At 42.9% G+C, this 20,489-nt stretch overlaps 1 protein-coding gene across 2 annotated transcripts; it reads right to left on the bottom strand.

The window, feature by feature from the left end:
• Position 1: 1 nt before the first annotated feature.
• wipf3 (WAS/WASL interacting protein family member 3) lies at positions 2–17,528 on the bottom strand. 2 transcript variants are annotated; one of them, XM_072676497.1, is made up of 8 exons: positions 17,212–17,528; positions 10,848–10,929; positions 7,504–7,636; positions 5,845–5,997; positions 3,972–4,700; positions 3,376–3,519; positions 2,906–3,007; positions 2–1,926 (listed from the first exon to the last, which is right to left on the bottom strand). In XM_072676497.1, exons 2-8 carry the CDS (start codon positions 10,911–10,913, stop codon positions 1,886–1,888), a joined length of 1,368 nt encoding a protein of 455 aa, XP_072532598.1. In that variant the 5' UTR covers positions 10,914–10,929; positions 17,212–17,528; the 3' UTR covers positions 2–1,885. The 2 variants fall into 2 exon arrangements, with proteins under 2 accessions (XP_072532598.1, XP_072532599.1); XM_072676498.1 differs by having other exon boundaries at positions 3,376–3,516.
• Between the last annotated feature and the right edge of the window lie 2,961 nt (positions 17,529–20,489).

Genomic DNA, 20,489 nt, shown 5'->3' with positions numbered 1-20,489 from the left:
CTTATTCAAGTTAGACAGTCATTTATTCAGTCAAACAGTTATTCACACAGATCTGCTCCAGTGGATGGCGCTGTTTCCCAGAGTGTCTTATGAATGTTTTTTTTTATCCAGCTTGATAAAACTGTCCAAACGTGGCACAGACAGAAGCTCAGGAAAAACAGGAATAGAAGCTGAATATGAAAGTGATTAGTACATATTTGATGAGACAAAAACCTACAAACACACACTCACACACACACACACACACACACACACACTCTGATTCACTGATTATAGTATGTAAAATAAAAGTGCTCTGCCTGGTTGTGGCCTAAAGCTCTGCTTGAAATCTAACCTTAGGCTTCAGCCAGACGAAATGTTTATTACTGCTTCTCTACTTTCATCTTGTGTCTCTTTAAGAAATCCTGCCTTTAAAGCAACACTATGTAAACTGGTATTTCTTGCTCCGGGGCTCCCCCTACAGATGAGAAGTGTAAGTTACACTTTGAGTCACCAAGACTAAAGGACATGTTTACTGGACAGTGTGAGAGCTGCAGAAGCTTGATCTGAAGGTGGAGCAGCATGTGAGCTGAGGTGGTAGAGTAATACTACAGGATTTTACACTAATAGGACTCTATGGGTTCTGCAGCGTTACACAGCAGTTCTGGAGAGAGGTTCTCCTCCTGCAGCTCCACCACCAAACCTCCATAGTGCAGTAGCAGCAGCGCTCCGGCCCGGAGTGGGAATGACGGAGACGCCCTTCTCCCTGTTCCAGTCAGTGGAGCATCAGCATGATCCTGAAGCTGCTGGTTAAAGTAAAATGCTACACAGTGTTGCTTTAAAGGCAGAGTCCAATATAGTTTTTAAAAAATACCTATATTGATTTTCTCTATTAATTTAAAACTGTTTAATTCATATCAAGTATTGAATCAAACAATTGAATTAAAAATGATTATTTTTGAAAACTGGATTATTAAATCTTATTAGCATGATAGATGGTACACTTTGGACAAAAGTATTGGGACACCTATTCCACCTACATAAACCTTTATGACATATTTATGACCCATTAATATGGAGTTGGTCCCCCTTTGCAGCTCTAACAGCAAGTACTGTTAAAGTACTGCCAATAGATCCAATGTGTTCTCTGGAATGATGGTGGTGGAGCTCCATCCAGTACTTTTGGATGGGATGAGTTGGTGGGTTGGGGATGATGAGGTGGGGTGATGATCATCATCCAGCATCTTGACCTCATTTATGCTCTTGTCGCTGAATGCAATCAAATCCTCACAGCAATGCTCCTTCTCCAAAATCTAGTAGAAAGTCTTCTTCTCTGGACAGTAGAGACAGTTACTCCAACAGAAGCAGGAGAAACTCTTTTAATAGCCTTGATTTCAGAAGAAACAATGAATGAGCAGGTGTCCCAATACTTTTGTCCATATAGTGTATTTCACAAAACAACTTCCAGGTGTGAACTGGAAATCTTTGAGGGCAGGTTTTCATCCCTCCATGGATGGACCTTCTTCTCGTATGGGATTAGGGGCTAGGATTCGACTACACACAGTTAATGGCAGAGACCCGCCCAACGATACAGGCAGAGCATCAGCTGTCACACCGTTTAGTCGGCTGGAAGAAGTCTACATGTCCATGTAGAAGCATGAAGTTTAGACAGGGACGTATCCCAGTATCCCAAGAATGCGAGAGCTTTTCCAAAACGAGGTCTGCGGCTTTGGTCAGTGGTTGGATGATGTGTTTTGCTGCCAAGAGTCTAAACTCTGAACATTCAGAGTCTGAGGCAACGTACTGCTCACATTTTCAGAGATCAGCTGAAGATGGATTTAGACCTTTGTCCTCATCAGTGAAGTAGTCTGATGAAGGTTAGCACCACACGAGGTTTCCATCCTGTTCATCTCAGGTAGGTTCTCATTCCAGGAGGCTGAGACGTCACTGTGGGGGAGAGTTGATCTGGGTGTGAATGGAGCAGGATGGTCAACAATGTTGGTGTTGATATTAAAAATCACTGATATTACCTCCCGAGTAGTTCCTTTACCTCTGCATCAGATGCTGAAACTGGGTTTCGCTTTTGGTTATACAGGGAGGGTTTTTGGCTGTACTGGGAGGAGTTATGGTTTTACTGGGAGGGGTTATGGTTTTACTGGGAGGGGTTTTGGTTGTACTGGGAGGGGGTTTGGTTGTACTGGGAGGGTTTTTGGTTGTACTGGGAGGGGGTTTGGTTGTACTGGGAGGGGTTTTGGTTGTACTGGGAGGAGTTATGGTTGTACTGGGAGGGTTTTTGGTTGTACTGGGAGAAGTTTTGGCTGTACTGGGAAGAATTTTGGCTGTACTGGGAGACGTTTTGGTTGTACAGGGAGGGTTTTTGGTTGTACTGGGAGACGTTTTGATTATACTGGGAGGGTTTTTGGCTGTACTGGGAGGAGTTATGGTTGTACTGGGAGGGGTTTTGGTTATACTGAGAAAGTTTTGGTCGTACTGAGAGGAGTTTTGGTTGTACTGGGAGGGTTTTTGGCTGTGCTGGGAGGGGTTTTTGTTATACTGGGAGATTTTTTGGTTGTACTGGGAGGGGTTTTGGTTGTACTAGGAGGACTTTTGGTTGTACTGGGAGGACTTTTGGTTGTACTGGGAGAAGTTTTTACTTTACTGGGAAGAATTTTGGCTGTACTGGGAGACGTTTTGGTTGTACTGGGGGGGGTTTGGTTGTACAGGGAGGGGTTTTGGTTGTACAGGGAGGGCTTTTGGTTAAACTGGGAGGGAGTTTGGTTATATTGGCAGGTGTTTTGGCTGTACTGGGAGGAGTTTTGGCTGTACTGGGAGGGGTCATGGTGGTACTGGGAGGGTTTTTGGACTAATGTGAATAATGTTGTTTACATTGATAGACTAAGACTGAGCGCGAGAGAGATCAATGTACCTCTGTTCTCTTTGCTGGGGTATATTCTCGGGAAGGGCTTAAACTCTTCAGGAGGAGGGAAGTCCTCAATTGGGTGGAACTGAAATTTAGACTCAAAGTCATCTGAAAAAAGACAGAAAATGCAGTGAAATTCTTCAGACTTGGTACAGTAATAATCCATAGCAAATAGGTACAGAGACTGTACCTGTAAGCCTAACAGAAACGGGGATGGCTCATGACTAATAGTGTTTATCTGCTCCAGAGAGTCCTATTCTATTGGCAGTACTTCTCTAAAGGGACTAGACAAGCTGTGTGTGTGCACTGGCACATTTGTTTCAGTAATGGGTTCAACTTAAAGTAGCTGAATGCATTCATAATAAGGGGTGTCCACAAACATTTGGACACATAGTGCGGCTGTGAATGCATGGTTAAAGTCCAGTGCAGCTGATATTCAGAGATGCACAGGCATTAAAGGATAAGAGCTTTTTTACCAAGGCTGTGCAGATGTCCATTCCTCAGTGAGTTGGGAGGAGCTGGAGGCAGAGGTGGAGGAGGAGGTGGGATTCTGCAGGACAATTCAGTGGTAGGAGAGCGAGCGGGCGGGGCAGGGGGAGGAACCAATCGCCCAGCACCTGCTACAGTCAATCATGGTTAAAGGACGTCTAGTATCAGTGCAGGTAAAAACACATCACAGGCTGTTTCTCTATCAGAGCTGCACGATATGACCAACACATCACAGTATACCGGCCCAAGCCTTATGGGGCCCCCCATACCACCACCACCATTCATCATTCCATAGGCTACACTGTGTCTTATGGAGTCCATGCCTCGATTGGTCAGAGCTATTATGGTGGCAATAGGAGGTCCTACTCAATACTGAGATGAACTCGACGTTCTAGAGTGTTCTTTTGGAGGCTTGAACTGCACCTTCTAGAGGACAGATGTGATTCTGCCGTTCTGTGATGATTTAGACGCCATCCACTATTATATGCATAGTTATAAAAGTGAGTATTATTGTTTTTATTATCCTTAAAAATACACATGGAAAGCTCAAGAAAACTCAAGTTACAGCAGCTTTGAGATGTACCTGCAGTCCTGGGTATTGCAGGGGGTCTCCGACTGGGTGCAGTGCAGGGGTAGGAGGGAGGCAGAGGGGGCACTGCAGGCCTGTATGTTGGTGGGGGCACAGTGGGTACTTTAGGAGGCAGTGGTGGTGGAGGTGGGGGTAGAGACGATGGAAGACTGGGTGCAAAAGAAGCAGGCAGAGGAGGTGGAGGAGGTGGAGGAGGAGAGCCTAACTGACTGTCCCTGAAGTTTCCAAACTTAAAGTCTGATAGACCTGGAGAAGGAGGTGGAGGGTAGAAGAACCCTGACGACCTATCAGGAAGTGAGGATGGAGGAGCTGAGGGAGGCGGCGGTGGAGGTGGAGTTGTGGGCATGGGTGGGCATGAGTGCGTTTGAATGGGTAACCAAGTGGGTTTGGTGAACTGGGGTGGAGGAGGTGGAGGAGGACAGGAAGGGAGTGGTGGAGGTGGTCTGTAGGTGGACCGCTCTGGAAAAAGTGAGAGAGGAGGTGGAGGAGGCGGCATGGTGGAGGGAGCAGAGGTCGGAGGCTTGAAGCAAGGTGGAGTGGGCTGGCTAGGGGAAGGCGGAGCCGTGTAGGAGGAGGCGGGGCGTGCTTTAGTCAGAGAGGCCGTCCTTTCTAGAGGTCTGTGGGAGGGAGAAAGGTCGGGGGTGCTGCGCCTTAAACTTTCCCCCTGAGAAGGCAGGTTCCATAGAGGCTGCTTCAGACTGGCAGTAGAACCAGATCGAGACACTGTGGAGAACACCAACAAACAAACAAACAAACAAACAAACAAATATTAATAACAAAATGAATAAGAAACACACAACCTTTAGGTGTGTACAACCATATTTGTATCACTGTTAATTAATGTGCAGTAGGGATGCACTGATACGTCTTTTTCTGTCCCAATATCGATACCGATACATGAACTTTGCATATGGGCCGATACCGATCCGATACCATTGTTGAATTAATAGACCATATACTTGATCATCTGGGAGAGACTTAAGGCATCAGGGTTGGCGGTAGTTAGTAAATCGTTACTTTACTAACTTTATAAAACAGACTATAACAAAATGAACACAGGTATTAATAAACTCAATGATTACCTGTGCTGGACCTCGGTGCTGTCTGGGCTCAGGACTTTTATTCTGAAATTTGAAGTCTGTGAGACTAAAGAGGAGCGAGCAGCCCCTCCCTTCCCAGTTCTCCTTATAGAATTGAGGCATGGATTGGATGATAGTTGGTTAGATAGGAGGAGTCCTGCTGTTTGCTATGATGTGTGATGTATGATGTCTGTAGGTTCCTCTGATCCTGGGTTAGGAAGCCTAGACTACCGGCTGTGTGAGAATCGGGCTCCGTAAATGGATCGGCCCTTTGATATCAGACTAATTTAGTTAGTATCGGGACCGATATCTGATCCTAGTATCGGATCGGTGCATCACTAGGTTCGTCCAGCTTTCCAAGCTTGTAGCCGTTTATCTCAGTTCCCCCATATTCACTGAGGACAGTGCGAGAATCGGGTTCTGTGAATGGATCGGTCCTTTGTGTCAGACTAATTATCTGATACCCGATCCAGTGTGAACACCAAACCGTCTCGATGCGTCCCTGACCGCAAAGCCCCGCCCACATTAACCACGTCACTGTCCCAGCCAGAAAATACAATAACCGTGAGACCACCCTGTCCATCTCCCACACGAGTCAGCTGAGCTGATACCTGTGGCTGGCTCGCAAGTGAACCTAGGTGCCTCATGTCCATTAATTCATTATTAATATATGCCATGCCCCTCCTCCAGCGGGAATACTGTGAGAAATCCGATCCGATCCGATCACAAGCGCTCCCACTCTTTCAGCAGTACTGCAGGGTGTGGTAGTGTGGACGAGCTGGGAGTACCTGGGCTGTGGTGTAGGGTTTTGTCCCTCTGTCCCACCGGCCTGAGGACGGGAAATCCTCCAGCGAAAAGCCCACTCAGAGTGGGCCCCTGTGCGGGTGGTCCACCAGAGTTTCCTCCGTTCCCACCGGCATCCCCGCTGCTCGCTCTGGGAGCTGTAGTGAGGCGAGCACAGACACACAGCAAGCAGGGGGTTAGATATAGTCCCCTGCCCTCAGTTCTGCTTCACCTCCATTCCCTCAGTTCCTTTCCTCTGGCTGTGGTCTTTATCTACTGCGGTGCATTCCTTCCTATAACACACAGTGCTTTGTGTGTGGACACACACACACTCCTACACACACATATATACAAGTGTGAGAGCCACTGGTAGACCTTGGTATAAATAAAACCTTATCAGCAGAGGCTTTCTACCTCTCTCCTCACTCTCACTTTCCAAAAGACTCCTACACATTTTATTTATACATCTGAGAAATTAAGGTTAGCTCAGATTAATATGCTGTAGAAAATACACTATATGGACAAAAGTATTGGGACACCTGCTCATTCATTCTTTCTTCTGAAATCAATTTAAGTATTCCATCTTTTGTTGGAGTAACTGTCTCTACTGTCCAAAGAAAAAGACTGTCTACAAGATTATGGAGGAGGATTGCTGTGAGGATTTGATTGCATTTAGCAACAAGAGTGCTAGTGAGGTCAGGATGTTGGATGATAATCAAAACCCCAACTCATCCCAAAAGTACTGGATGGAGCTCCACCACCATCATTCCAGAGAACACAGTTCCTCCACTGCTCCACAGCTCCTCAATGCTGGGGGGCTTTATACCCCTCTAGCCCACGCCTGGCACTATTAGGCAGCGTGGTGCCAATAGGTTCACCATGTTGATCTGCTCCAGAGAGTCCTATTCTATTGGCAGCACTCCTCTACAGGGCCTAGACAAGCTGAGTGTGTGCATTTGCACATCAATGCCAGCAATGAGTGCAAGTTAAAGTAGCTCAATGTATCCATTAAAAGTGGTGTCCACAAACATTTGGACATATAATGTCTCTCTAACCACAATCTTCATAAATCTATCAAAAAGCACTTCTGAAAAGACTAGCATGGTCACTCAGAAGCCATCACAGTCCATCCAATAACAGCGTCAGCATCAAGCTCCTTCTACCCAGTGCCAGAGTAACTCGTGTGCTTTTGACTCAGCACTGAAGGGTTAAAGGTTCGACCAGCGTGATCCAACACTGTGATGAAAGCAGTGCTGCCCAGGCTGCCTAATCTGCAAATCTGCATGTGCTGTAAAGATTCTGCAGTCTGAACTCGATCATCTGACCCTGACTAGGCCCTGCTGTCCCACAGACAGACCTACGGCTGTAAACAGACTCAGGTGACTGACCTCATTCCTGCACCACTGACTCAGTCCAGCCCCAACTGAACTGAATCACACCACAGATATTTATTTATTTATTTATTCAGTATTATATTCTGAATAAATTCACTCTTTATTCTTTATAACTGCACTGCCTTTTCATCTCCGGTTGGATCAAATGAATATTTTTATTAAAAAAAAAAATATTAAAAAATATATATTTTGTTGCTACTGGCTGTTAAATTGCCTTCGGGATCAATAATCTGTGTCTATCTAATGAGAAATTATCGAATGTGGACTCACTGTCGAGAACCGGAGCGCTGCGGTCGTTAACCTGAGTGACCTTTTTCAGCCGAATTCCTCGGCTTATGTCTGCCAGAAGAGCGCTGCGCCCTCCTCCTTCAGAGTGCGGGATTTTAGGAGGTTCGGGGGGTGACTGGGGAAAGAGAGAGAGAGAGAGAGAGACAGAGAGAGATAAGTAAGAAATGACATGAGACTGTACAGAATCCTGAAGCTGTGATAGGCCTATGTTGTGGTTCTGTGTGAACAGGCTACCCTACTACATATGTTTAACATGCTAAATCCGTAAGAGTCTAATCTATAGGAGAGAGAGATCAGACAGCACTCAGATAATATCGGATGTTCCGGATGTTTTTTTATCCAAAAGCCCCAAATCTTTTTAGATAATTAAGTTTTAAAAGTAACTTTAGTAACTTTTCCCCTCACTGTCTCTGACTGGACTGGCTAAATCACTGCCCCAAAGGTTCTGGGGAAATGTCATGGCCATCTATGGACCTGTCCTGTCACTACAGTTGACAGAGTGGATGAGGAGAGACAAGACAGCCATCTTCAGTGTTGGACACAGACAAAAATTGGCCTCCATCTTTAACCCATCCATGCAGTGAACGCACACACACACTAGTGAGTAAACGCACACAGTGACAGTGAGCACACATGCCCGGAGTGATGGGCAGCCATCGCTGCAGTGCCCAGGGAGGGAGCAGCGAGGGTGCTCAAGGCCCCAACATCGAAGCCACAACCCTGTCATCAATAGCCCAGTGCTCTGACCGCTAAACCACCACTGCCCTGTGCGGACACTGGTTGAAATATGAATGGGCACTCAGCTGGTTACGCTGTAAGCAGAGGAGGGTCAACGTGCTAGTAGGGAAAGCCCCCCGAGATGGGAAGATCACCACGAGTGCAGTCTCCAGAAAAGGCCAGAAAATCAGGTTTCAGTGGATTATTGATCTGAACGCTACGAACTACTCATGAGGGTTTAATCAAATTATATCAGAGATTTAAAATCTGATTCTGACACGGTAATCTGACCTTCAGTCTTCAGTATTTCAGGTCTGTCACCTCAGTGAGAAGGCTTGCTAGTAGGTAGCTTGCGCTAGCTCGGTCACCATGGATTTAAGAGCGTTTTTCAAGAGTGGAACACAAGCATCAGCCATAGTCCATGATTCAGCTTCAGCAGGGTCAGCGTCGGCCAGCGTAGGTGTTGTTTGGGGGTGAGTGGACAGGGAGTAGGGGACGTGGTTAGCATAATATAAATATATATTTTTTTTTTTACATTTTTACATTCCTTCTCAGAGTAAATGGTCACCCAGCCCGACCTGCTGAAAGATTGCCCGCTGAGGTCCCCTCTACCTGCGTCAGACCAGCTGCCACCTACCAGCAGGCCCGCCCCCACCACCACCCATACCAGACCAGCGGCACACCCTCCTACAACTGCTACCTGTCTAATGACCATGTTCAACCTAAACTGACTCTTAACTACCTGCACTATTAACTATCATTACTCTGACCATCACTGCCATGACTATATTAGGCTATACTACACCATGATTATTATATTATGATTATGATCAGAGTGGTTCAACAGTTTAGATGGTTTGGTAACTTTTATCAATAATGTATAAATAGTTCTGATCAGAGGAGGACGGGTCGGGTCCCCCTGGTGAGTCTTGGTTCCTCCCAAGGTTTCTTCCTCCAGCTCTGAGGGAGGTTCTCCTTGCCACTGTCGCCGTTGGGGCTCACTGGGGGTCTTGGATCCTTCATGTTTTCTTATGTTTTTTCTTTTTTTTTTGTCTTTTACTAATTACTAATTATGTAAAGCTGCTTTGTGACGACAACAGTTGTAAAAAGCTATACAAATAAATTTGACTTGACATTATTACATGACATTTACAGTAAATGCTGCCCTGAGGGGGGCAATAAATTAATGTAAACATTTTTACATTAAAACAGGAGGAAGTGTCAGACTGTTATTTACGATTTGACAATACATTGGTTACAGTTAGCAAAGTAACTGTGCTAATATGAAACTTAAAATCATACTTAAGCTTAATCATACTTAATGTAAGATTATAACTCTTTATTGATATTATTTCATATTAAAAATATAATTATGCAAATGCAAATATTAAAGCCTAATTTTAGACAATCTTTCTGTTTATACATTATTGGTTTAAACTAAGTTTGGGACTGGAACTCATATGCATAACCCGGCTGGTACACTGGTTATGGTTTTATGTGGGAATGTAAATATGTCATTAGTTATATTTGTTATGAAAAGCAGAATTGTGAAGCTGAGGGCTAAGCCCCGGATGTTTAAAATGTCTGACTCCGCCCTTTAGTGATGTCATCAACAGGTCACAGTTATAATTCCTCATCCTCCACAATAGCGTTCAAAAATATACAAAAATTATCATTTTAATAGAAGAATCTAAACGTAATGACAAAAATAATTAATATTTTTAAAATATATATCATATATGTACTATAATATATTTTTAAAAATTCTATATAATGTGTCTTGTTGTACAGTGAGCTTTGGGGTAGCCGTGATCTAAGGGATAGAAAACCAGCATCAGAAGGTTGCCAGTTTGATCCCTCGGATCGATCCTGCCTTCGATTCCGATGGAACAGCATTTTCTCCTCCCTCAACATTCACGGCTGTACCCTGGTGCGAGGCGCCTAATTACGAACTGCTCCCTCGGTGCTGAGGGGGCCGCCCACAGATCTGGGTGTTTGTTCTAACAGCCCTAATCACTACAGTATATGTGTGTGTGTGTTCACTTCCACAGATGGGTTAAATGCAGAGGTTAAATTCCTGCTATAATATAATGTAGCATGTGCTTTTAATTCTACTGTTCTTATTATTAAAATTCCATTATTATTATGATTGTTATTATTATTATTATTATTATTATTATGGTAGACTAAGGAACTGAACTGTACACCCACATCCTGATCCTTTAGGCTAGAGAGCTTTGAGAGATCAGCATAGGGAGGTTTGTGGAGGTCTGCAGTATTCAAATGAACCAGAGGTGGCGCTGCACAGAGGGAGTTCAAAGGGAGCATGAATTAAGCATGAGAGACCGCAGGGAGCCAGCTCTGAAAATGTGACACCACTGAGTGCCGTCTGCCCCAGTGTGTGTGTGTGTGTGTGTCTGTGTGTGTGTAATATTATCTGTAATTAATAATGTAAACGTGTCCAGGTGGTTCACAGGAGGATGGTGGTGATGTGGACTGACAGAGCTGATGTGGGGAACTCTGAAAGTGCTTATACATGTGAATTATACTTATCTGTGGTTCATTGACTGGTTTGTGCGCATGATTCAGTGTGTGTGTGTGTGTGTTACCTGTAGCTGAACTGGTGGGGGTGGAGGTGGAGGTGCTGGGGGAGGTGGAGGTGGAGGGACAGGCATGGCTTCCTCTTAAAACCTGTTAAAAACAGAACTGCTGAATATCACACAATCACAAGTACGGAATAAAAGTGGTGGACGAAGATCGACAGCGTTTAATCTGATTCAGAAACCCGACTCTGTTTGAGGAGTAATATAAATAATATCTGAGCGTGAATAAATCTGATCAGTATTCCTCTAAAAACTATTCAATGAACCTTAATTTTTTATATTTCAAATTGATTCAGTTATTTTTCACGCATTTAAAATAGTATTTAAACATTTTATAAATTAATATAGCAAAACATATAGTATCCGATCAATACTATACTTACTATATAGTATAGTAAAATAGTATTTACACATTTATATAAATTATTATAAATATACTATTTAAAAGTATTCTCACAGTAGTGGACAATACACAATTATCACAACACACCCAAACCGATGGGATTTTCACATAGAACAATACACTTTATGGCCCATTAATAAACACACTGCTGAATATTATTATTATTAATGCTATATAATATCATGTATCATTATATTAGATTATATTATAATTATACATATTCACAACCTGTTTAGTTAGACCTGTTTAGACCTGTTGAGCTATAGGTTCCAATAGCTCAGGCCATGGGAAGGTTTGGTAATAATTTGTACTGTGGCTGGTCAGCTGGTCAGTCATAGTCCATTGCCCCCTCCCTAATATTGTGTAGACCACCCTGCCACACCCCCAAATCCTACGAAAACAGCTGTGTCCTGCTGTGGTCTCTGACACCAAGACTATCATTAGCAGCAGATCCTTTAAGTCCTGTAAGTTGTGAGGTGGATGGGCCCTCCATGAGCATCAATGAGCCTTGGGCCCCCATGACCCCCATGTCACCGGTTCACTGGTTGGCCTTCCTTGGAGCACTTTTGGTAGGTACTGACCACTGCATACTGGGAGAGAACACCCCACAAGACCTGCTTGCTGATGTTCTGGAGATGTTCTGACCCAGTCATTATCTAGAACATCACAGTCTGGTTCTTGTCAAAGATTCTTACGCTTGTCCATTTTTCCTGCTTCATCATCTTCAAGAACTGACTGTTCACTCACTGCCTAATATGTAGATCCACCCCTCGACAGACAGGAGCCACTGGACCCAGATCAGCAGTGTTCTTCACTTGGTTCTAATGTTATGTCTGAGTTTGGGAATTATCATGGTTCACTACCACAGCAGTCCACCTCCCCCCTCGTCACTCTCTCCACACTGTTGCACACTGCTTCCAAACACCCAGCTGAACTTGCTGTAGTCCATTGTTCCCTCATGCAGCAGCGACCTCCCCCACATCTTTCTCCATGAGACTCGGAGTTGTGCTTGGCAGGAAACTTGTCCGTCGTGAGATGCGGCCAACAGGAATCCTGCTTCCTCTCCAGGGTAAAACCAGCTGCTTCTCCCACAATGGCCGGCATAAAGGTCTCGGAGAGATCAGTGCAGAAGCTGCCCTTTTACGTTGTGCATCTCACCATGCAGGCTGTAACCTTAGCCCTCAGCAGGGCTGACCAAACTGCTCTCAGACCAGTCTTGAAGAGGAGCTTCTTCCAGGAGCCAGAGAGATCAGGAATCAACAATGGACGCTGTTGTTTGGGAAGTGTAGCCTCCTAACCTCTGGCGAGGCCCACGGGCTCTGAGTGGTAGGAGTGATGCATTCTGATGGTAAACACATAGCTGAGCAGACTGGCTGCACTGTCCTTAATAAGCTGTTATTGGTGTGGAATGTTTGGAGTTGAAGTTATTATAAGTGTAAAATTAGACGGAGAGCTGAAAAGTAAAAGAGCTGTGTGCTTCTGAGAGCACTTTTAAACATTTCTGACAGCTGGAATTCATACCGGTTTGATAATAAACTTATAGAAGTGTCAGAAAGGGACGGTAGCACTTCATTTAGATAGTCTACTGCAGGTGTGTTGTTTACCTACTACTATTATATACAATTTCATTTTTTTGTCTGTGTATTTTTCTGTTTTCTGTGTATAAAAGGTTATACCCTGATCTTGAAGCTTTGATATATTTGAACTGAATGAATGCATATATAATATTTAATAATATTTTAGTTTCTTGTTTAAGTATTCAGAATCAGATTCAGACCCTGACTCTGGCCTACAAAGCCAAGACTGGACCAGCCAGCCCCTCCGTACTTGATGGCGATGGTCAAAAGCCGATCTGCACTGAGAGTCCTTCCAGCTTCAAGTACGGCTCGGCTCGACCCGCCATCCTTTAAGATCCACGGAAGACGAGCGTCCAGACTTTTTACTGTCCTGCACCGAAGTGGTGGAGCGAATGTCCCCTGGGTGTCCGAACAGCACCAAACACTCACTGTCCTCAAACCCAAACTGAAGACCCTCCTCTTCTGAGAGTACTCAGGCGAAGAGAAGAGTACTATGGTCTCCATACTGACTTGTGTTTAGTAGAGTCTAAGATTAGAGGATCTGAATTTTACTCTATTTAAACTAGCTGAGGTTCTTCTTGGGTAAATAGTAAAGCACTTTTGTGAGTCGCTCTGGAGAAGAGCGTCTGCTAAATGCCTTAAATGTAAATGTCACTGAATTCAATCAAATCCTCACAACAATGCTTCGAACGACTTCCCTGGGTTTGTACATACACTTTTACTGGGACTCAGTTGGGCTTCAAATGGTCCTCATTGTTACAGCCCAAGTTAATCTCACATGGGTCTCATTTAGGCCCTATATGCAGTGTCCAACCCAGATGGGGTCAAATCACTGACCCTGGTGGGCATCCATATGTGGGTCAATCGTGGAACCCACACAGACCCCACATGGCCATATTAGCTGGGATATCAATTTCGCACACATCTCTATTATAAACCCACATCTTAATGGAACCCAAAGTGGTTCCTCTATGGCATCACTCAAAGAACCCTTCTAAAGACCCTTATCTCCAAGAGTAAATGAGACATTAACATTAACGTGTGAACATCTTTAAGGCCTAAAAAAACAAACCAGGCAGAGAACCATTCTGGAGCCTGTGTTTTAGGGGCAGAGGGCAGATCATGAAGCAGGGGAAATCCTGTGCTTGTGCTTGAGGAACACTGCTGGAACTGGAGTGAATAGCTGGTTGAGCTCCCTGTATTGGCTCATTGTCTCGGGAAGCCTAAAGAAGCAGCGTGCCGCTTGACAACAGCTTGCTTCCTGACGACACCCAAGTGACTCCCCAGAGTCTCGTTAAGAACGACACACACAGCGTTCTGCTGGAGAACCCATGCGGAAAATCCTATCTGTGGAAATATAACAGGGCGGAGTATTATATTATATTAAACGAGAGCTGGAGTTATCGGCACTGGAGCCAGCTTTGGTGTAACCGAGGTATTCACACAGCCAGCGGAGTCTTTCCCCTCTGCCAGGTGAAATGGGCGTTCTTGGAAGTCTGGAACTCCCCGGGCCAATCAGAATGGCTGCACTAAGAGCGTGTAAGGCTGGACGATTAATCCATTACACTTTCAATTACTAACGAGATAATCAAGATTAAACGATTCTTCTCTCATTTTGTCTTGTTTATTTATTTATTTTACAGTTTTTAGTATTTTTGCATATTTTATTTTAACTTTATGTAATTATATTTTATTTTTAATTTTTTAAAATGCTTTATTTGCTTGTGTATAAAAGGTTATATACAAATAAACCCTCCACCCTTTCACCCCAACCTTGAAGCTTAGATATATTTAAACTGAATAAATGCATATATATTTAATATTTTTTTATTTTATTATTTCAATCTTTTTAGTCCCTAAAAGTCCCTATTTAATTGAATAGTTTTAGTTTTATAACCATATTAAATATTACATAAAGTATTATAAAATATTACAAAAATATTATATATGCACTTAATCAGTTGAAATGTAGCTAAACTTCAAAGACTTCCATGATGTTTCCAAAGTCAAAAAGTAATCGTGTTAAATAACTGTGATCTCAGTATTGACCCAAATTATCTGTGTTTATGATTTTTGTCATAATAATCGAGCAGCCCTGGACATCTGAGTGTGAACAGCATTTTTAAGCTTTAAAGAAAGTATCGTAAAGGTTACAGTGTGATGTAAAGTTCTTGGAGGTCTGGAACGTCCTGAGCCACACTGAACCTGAATCTGAACAGGTGCCGTCTGAAAGCCTGTGTGACACAGAATAGAGGCTCTCAAACAGGTCCTCAGAGACGCCTAGATCATCTACATGACGTGAATAAGATTACGGCAAAACTGTGGACGAAGTGAAGAACACTGCTGATCTGGGTCCAGTGTCTCCTGTCTGTCGAGGGGTGGATCTACATATTAGGCAGTGAGTGAACAGTCAGTTCTTGAAGATGATGAAGGTGATGAAGCAGGAAAAATGGACAAGCGTAAGAACCTGAGACACTTTGACCAGAACCAGACTGTGATGTTCTAGATAATGACTGGGTCAGAACATCTCCAGAACATCAGCAAGCAGGTCTTGTGGGGTGTTACTGCAGTATGCAGTGGTCAGTACCTACCAAAAGTGCTCCAAGGAAGGACAAACGGTGAACGAGAGACAGGGTCATGGGCACCTAAGGCTCATTGATGCTCATGGAGGCTCCGCCCACCTCATAACTTACAGGACTTAAAGGATCTGCTGCTAACATTAGTCTTGGTGCCAGAGACCACAGCAGGACACCTCCAGAGGTCTTGTGGAGTTCAGTATAAAAATACACAATTTATCGTCACTGTCAGACAAAAACCTCATATCTCAGACCAGCAGCTTTAGAGAAGGAGGAGAAAACCTTCCAGGTCATTTTGGAGCATTTCTATTGGTCTGTTAATCATGAAGTTCTGATACAGTATAAAGAACAACTGCCAGATTCACATTATGGAGAAAGATGAGAAACGGCAATAACGGAGATACAAGGTTTTTTTGTGGGACAGCATCTCTATACTACACATTAACATACATACACACAACTGCACTGTCTGTTTCCAACACACACACACCATTAATATACAAGCTTTAAATACACAGATGCACACACTGCTATTTACATACGAGGCGTTACAGGATATATAAAATAATATATACATTTAATATGCAAATATACAGGCAAATTCACCAAGGTGAGGGGGAGTGCAGTGGGTTATATATTGTTTAAATGTGTTTTTAATGATAATTCTGCTTGTCTATATATATATATATATATATATATATATATATATATATATATTCACACAGCCAGCAGAGTCGTTCCCCTCTGCCAGGTGAAATGGGCGTTCTTGGAAGTCTGGAATTCCCCGGGCCAATCAGAATGGTTGCACTAAGAGCGTGTAAGGCTGGACGATTAATCCATTACACTTTCAATTACTAACGAGATAATCAAGATTAAACGATTCTTCTCTTATTTTGTCTTGTTTATTTATTTATTTTACAGTTTTTAGTATTTTTACATATTTTATTTTTATTTCATGTAATTATATTTTATTTTTACATTTTTAAAATGCTTCTTTATTGCTTTCATTTTTTTGTCTGTATTTTTTTGTTTGTGTATAAAAGGTTATATTCAAATAAACCCTCCACCCTTTCACCCCAACCTTGAAGCTTAGACATATTTCAACTGAATAAATGCATATATAATATGTAATAATATTTTATTTTTAACATTTTTAGTTTTAGAAACATATTAAATGTTACATAAACATTATAACATATCACAAAAATGTTATTTATGCACTTAATCAGTTGACTAAGTATATATATATATATATATATATATATATATATATATATAATCTATATAGATTATAGGATATATAATAAAATATCATTTGATTTGAGTGATTTAGGCTATGAATATTCTTTTTTAATAAATAATTTATAAGCATTTTCTGATAGGATAGGCTATCCCAATTGACTACCTACTGTTTTAACTCCTTAACCCCTCTACATAGGCCCACACTTTAGTTCCTCGCCCTCAAAACTGCAGCTATCTCATAATGAACAATTCACATGCCCTAAAATAGAACCCTGTGGGACTCCACAAAATCATTCAAATCATAGTAGTTTCTGCATTCTGATTAATAACAGAATAATAAACCCAGGGTTCAGAAGGTCAACACTGCAGAATTTCTGAAAGGAGATTAGAGTACTTTCTGATATGCTGCTATCAGGATATCCCACAGGTTTATTCCCTGCCTATAAATAAACGCTCTGGCAGGACAGGAGAAGACCAGCTGAGGCTGAAGCTGAAGTACCCCAGACAGACCCCCTGTCCCCTGTATTCCCTCTCTGCTCTGCTGGAGGTTAAGCAGCTGAAGTCAACCTTACCTCAGTCAGCAGACCCAGGCTACAGTCCCCGACCGTCTCTCTCGGTGCTGCTGCTGCTGCTGCTGCGAGACTGTGACCACATAGCCTCAGATAGTGACCCTCCAGATACTGACCCAGCAGATAGAGTTACAGCCGAGCTGGGGTTAAAATTAGACCAACGCCAATCAAAACTTCACCACGGTCCTGCGCTGCTCTCCCAGTTAATCCTCCCGCCCTGGAGACCTCGACTCAACACTGAAGATCTCAGAGCAGGGCAAATTCAGCCCGCAGCACGAGCGGGCACACCCGGGCTACCTTTACGCGTCCGCCTGCTCGGTCTGGAGTCCGCTGTGCGCTCTGCGCTCTGAGCGCACGACCACAGCGTCACAACGCATGCAAATGAGTCCTCGAGTGGGCGGGGCTCTGGTGTAGCCCAATGCTGCCTTCAAGTCCTCCTCAGAAGTTCTTCCTGAGAGCTGTGGAGGTCGCACGCCCCCTGGAAAACTACTGGTTGTTTACAATCTTATGCAACAGTGTCTACGAGAAAAACTGCTGACTGAGGATATAAATATAATTATAAATATAAATATAAATGGTGTATATATGCAAAATAGCAACAACACTTATGCAGAAGTGTTTATGTGAAAAAAAATAAATTAATAAAAACATTAAATATCTTAAATAATTTAAATAATTAAATGTTAAATTAATATAAAAAGTTTTATACATATGAATTTAACATGTAAATATAAAAATGTAATTAAAAATGATGTATTTAATATTTTATTTGCAACATTCACCTTAAATTCAGTAAATAAATCTTATTTATTTAGTTATTTCTTTATGTACTGACAGTGCAGAAGTGTCTCTGTAGACGACATCACGTTGAAAACACATCACTGTCACACTGAAACCTCATATCTCCAAAACAGCAGCTTTAAAGGAAGACTTTCTCATCTTTCAATGGAAGTAAATGTACAAAGATTTTATTCCAGGTCATTTTGAAGCATTTCTATCGGTCTATTCATTGTGAAATTCTGATGCAATAAAAAGAACAACTGCCAGATTCACATTATGGAGAAAAGTAGAAAATAGTGAAAATGGAGATACAAGGTTTTTGCGGGACAGCGTTGATTAAAGATGTTGTATGATGTCAATCTGTGTGTATCTGGAGATGGTGGAATAGTAAGAGGTCAGTAGATGGAAGTGAGAAACCGAGAAGCTCAAACTCTGCTGTTCCTCCTTCAGAAGAACCTCCAGCAGAACCAGAACAGAGCTGGAAAACAGGCCGATTCCAAACCCCCAAACTGTTACATCACAGAACCTGTCACTGGTTCACTGGTTGTTCGTCCTTGGAGCACTTTTGGTAGGTACTGACCACTGCATACTGGGAGAGAACACACCACAAGACCTGCTTGCTGATGTTCTGGAGATGTTCTGACCCAGTCATTATCTAGAACATCACAGTCTGGTTCTGGTCAAAGTGTCTCAGATTCTTACGCTTGTCCATTTTTCCTGCTTCATCACCTTCATCATCTTCAAGAACTGACTGTTCACTCACTGACTGATATGTAGATCCACCCCTCGACAGACAGGAGACACCGGACCCAGATCAGCAGTGTTCTTCACTACAGCTGGTACTAATGTTATGGCTGATTGATCCATTTTAATATGTGGATCCACTGTAAGTAAGGGTAATTAGTTAGCACTCATCTCTGTGTCCGAGCAGCTCTATCAGACTCTCTCACCCCCACCTCCTCTTTTAATACAGAGACATTTATTATATATATATATATATATATATATATATATCTGATTAAGGTTGGTTTGATGTTCTGGGTGTAAATAAGTGAATAAATCCTCTACAGGAAAATTAACTTAAATATAAACAATATAAATATGCTCTGCACATTTTTTTATTACTAAAATATTATTATAAATAAATGTGTTAAATTCAGTTAATACACAGTAATTATATACAAAATTTCAGCAGATATGCAGATAACCACCACTGGTGTTGTGTAAATCCAAAGATAGCATCCCAGCAGAGAGCCTATTTTAGGTGTCCTGGGAGAGAGAGCGCTAGAGAGACAGAGAGAGAGGGAGAGAGAGAGGGAGAGAGATAGAGAGAGAGTGAGAGAGCTACACTTAGAGTCAAATGCATTTTTTACCACATCAAATTATTAAAATCATGTGAGTTTTACAGATCGAAACAGGATCTCACATTTTTTTGACAATTAAAAATCCTATCCATCCTATCAGGAATATAGTTTTATGAATCTTGGTCATAAGGTGGTCTGTACTTGTTAAAACAGGACATATAAGATCAGATAATCCTTTATTAGTCCCACAATGGGAAAATTCTCACAGCAGAAAGGGATAGCAAAACACTCAGATGCAAAAACGTAGATAAATTACCAATATATAAACAATAATATTATAATAAACACAGTAAAAAAAAATCATAGAAAATTCAGTGAGTATGAACACAGATTTGGTTCTAGATTTCTCTTCAAGGCCCACCCATCACTGAGCCCCCACAGAGCCTCAAATCTGTCAGGTTTATGCTCACGTCACATTACACAGGTGTAAAGATGAGTGTAAATGTAGGTGCATCGTCCCTCACAGAGTCCAGGTGTAGTTTGGGTGGGGGAAAGTCTTTGTGGGTGCAGTGTGTGACTGAGCATAGGGTTTCCAGTAGTAAGTGCAGAGTGCAGAGTGTGTTGGGTGTATGGGGAGGAGGTGTAATGATCCAGATGAGGTACTGGTCCACTGTCCTATTGTTCGTTGACTGGTTTTGGTCTTCAAGCTTTTGTACCTCCTGCAGCTGGGCAGCTGTGAGAACAGGCAGTGGCTATTGACTTCCTCAGACAGCGGCTGGTGTCGAAATCCAAAAGGTTTGGCAGCTGAACCATGATGGTGCGCACCACCCTCTGCAGAGCTTTCCCGTACCAGGTGGTGATACAGCCCATCAGAATACTCTCCACAGGGCAGGTGTAGAACGTCCTGGTGAATGCAGGGGTTCATGCCGAACCTCCTCAGCCGTCTGAGGTAGAAGAGGCGCTGTTGTGCTTTCTTCACCACTCGTGTGGTGTGTTCTTTTGCTGACCCTCTCCACAGTGGTCCCCTTGATGGAGATGAGGGTGTGCACTCTCTCCTGTTTCTTGAAGTCCACTAACAGCTCCTTGGTCTCGCTGACGTTAAGAGAAAGGTGGTTAAGAGAAGCAAATTTAATGATGACATTGGAGCTGTGTCTGGCTGTGCAGTCGTAGGTGTAGAGGGAGTACAGGAGCATCCCA

This window comes from Salminus brasiliensis, chromosome 3, assembly GCF_030463535.1.
Source record: "Salminus brasiliensis chromosome 3, fSalBra1.hap2, whole genome shotgun sequence".
Classification (NCBI taxonomy): Eukaryota; Metazoa; Chordata; class Actinopteri; order Characiformes; family Bryconidae; genus Salminus; species Salminus brasiliensis.
The sequence above is the reverse complement of the archived record's forward strand: the minus strand, read 5'-3'. Positions and strand labels throughout refer to the sequence as shown.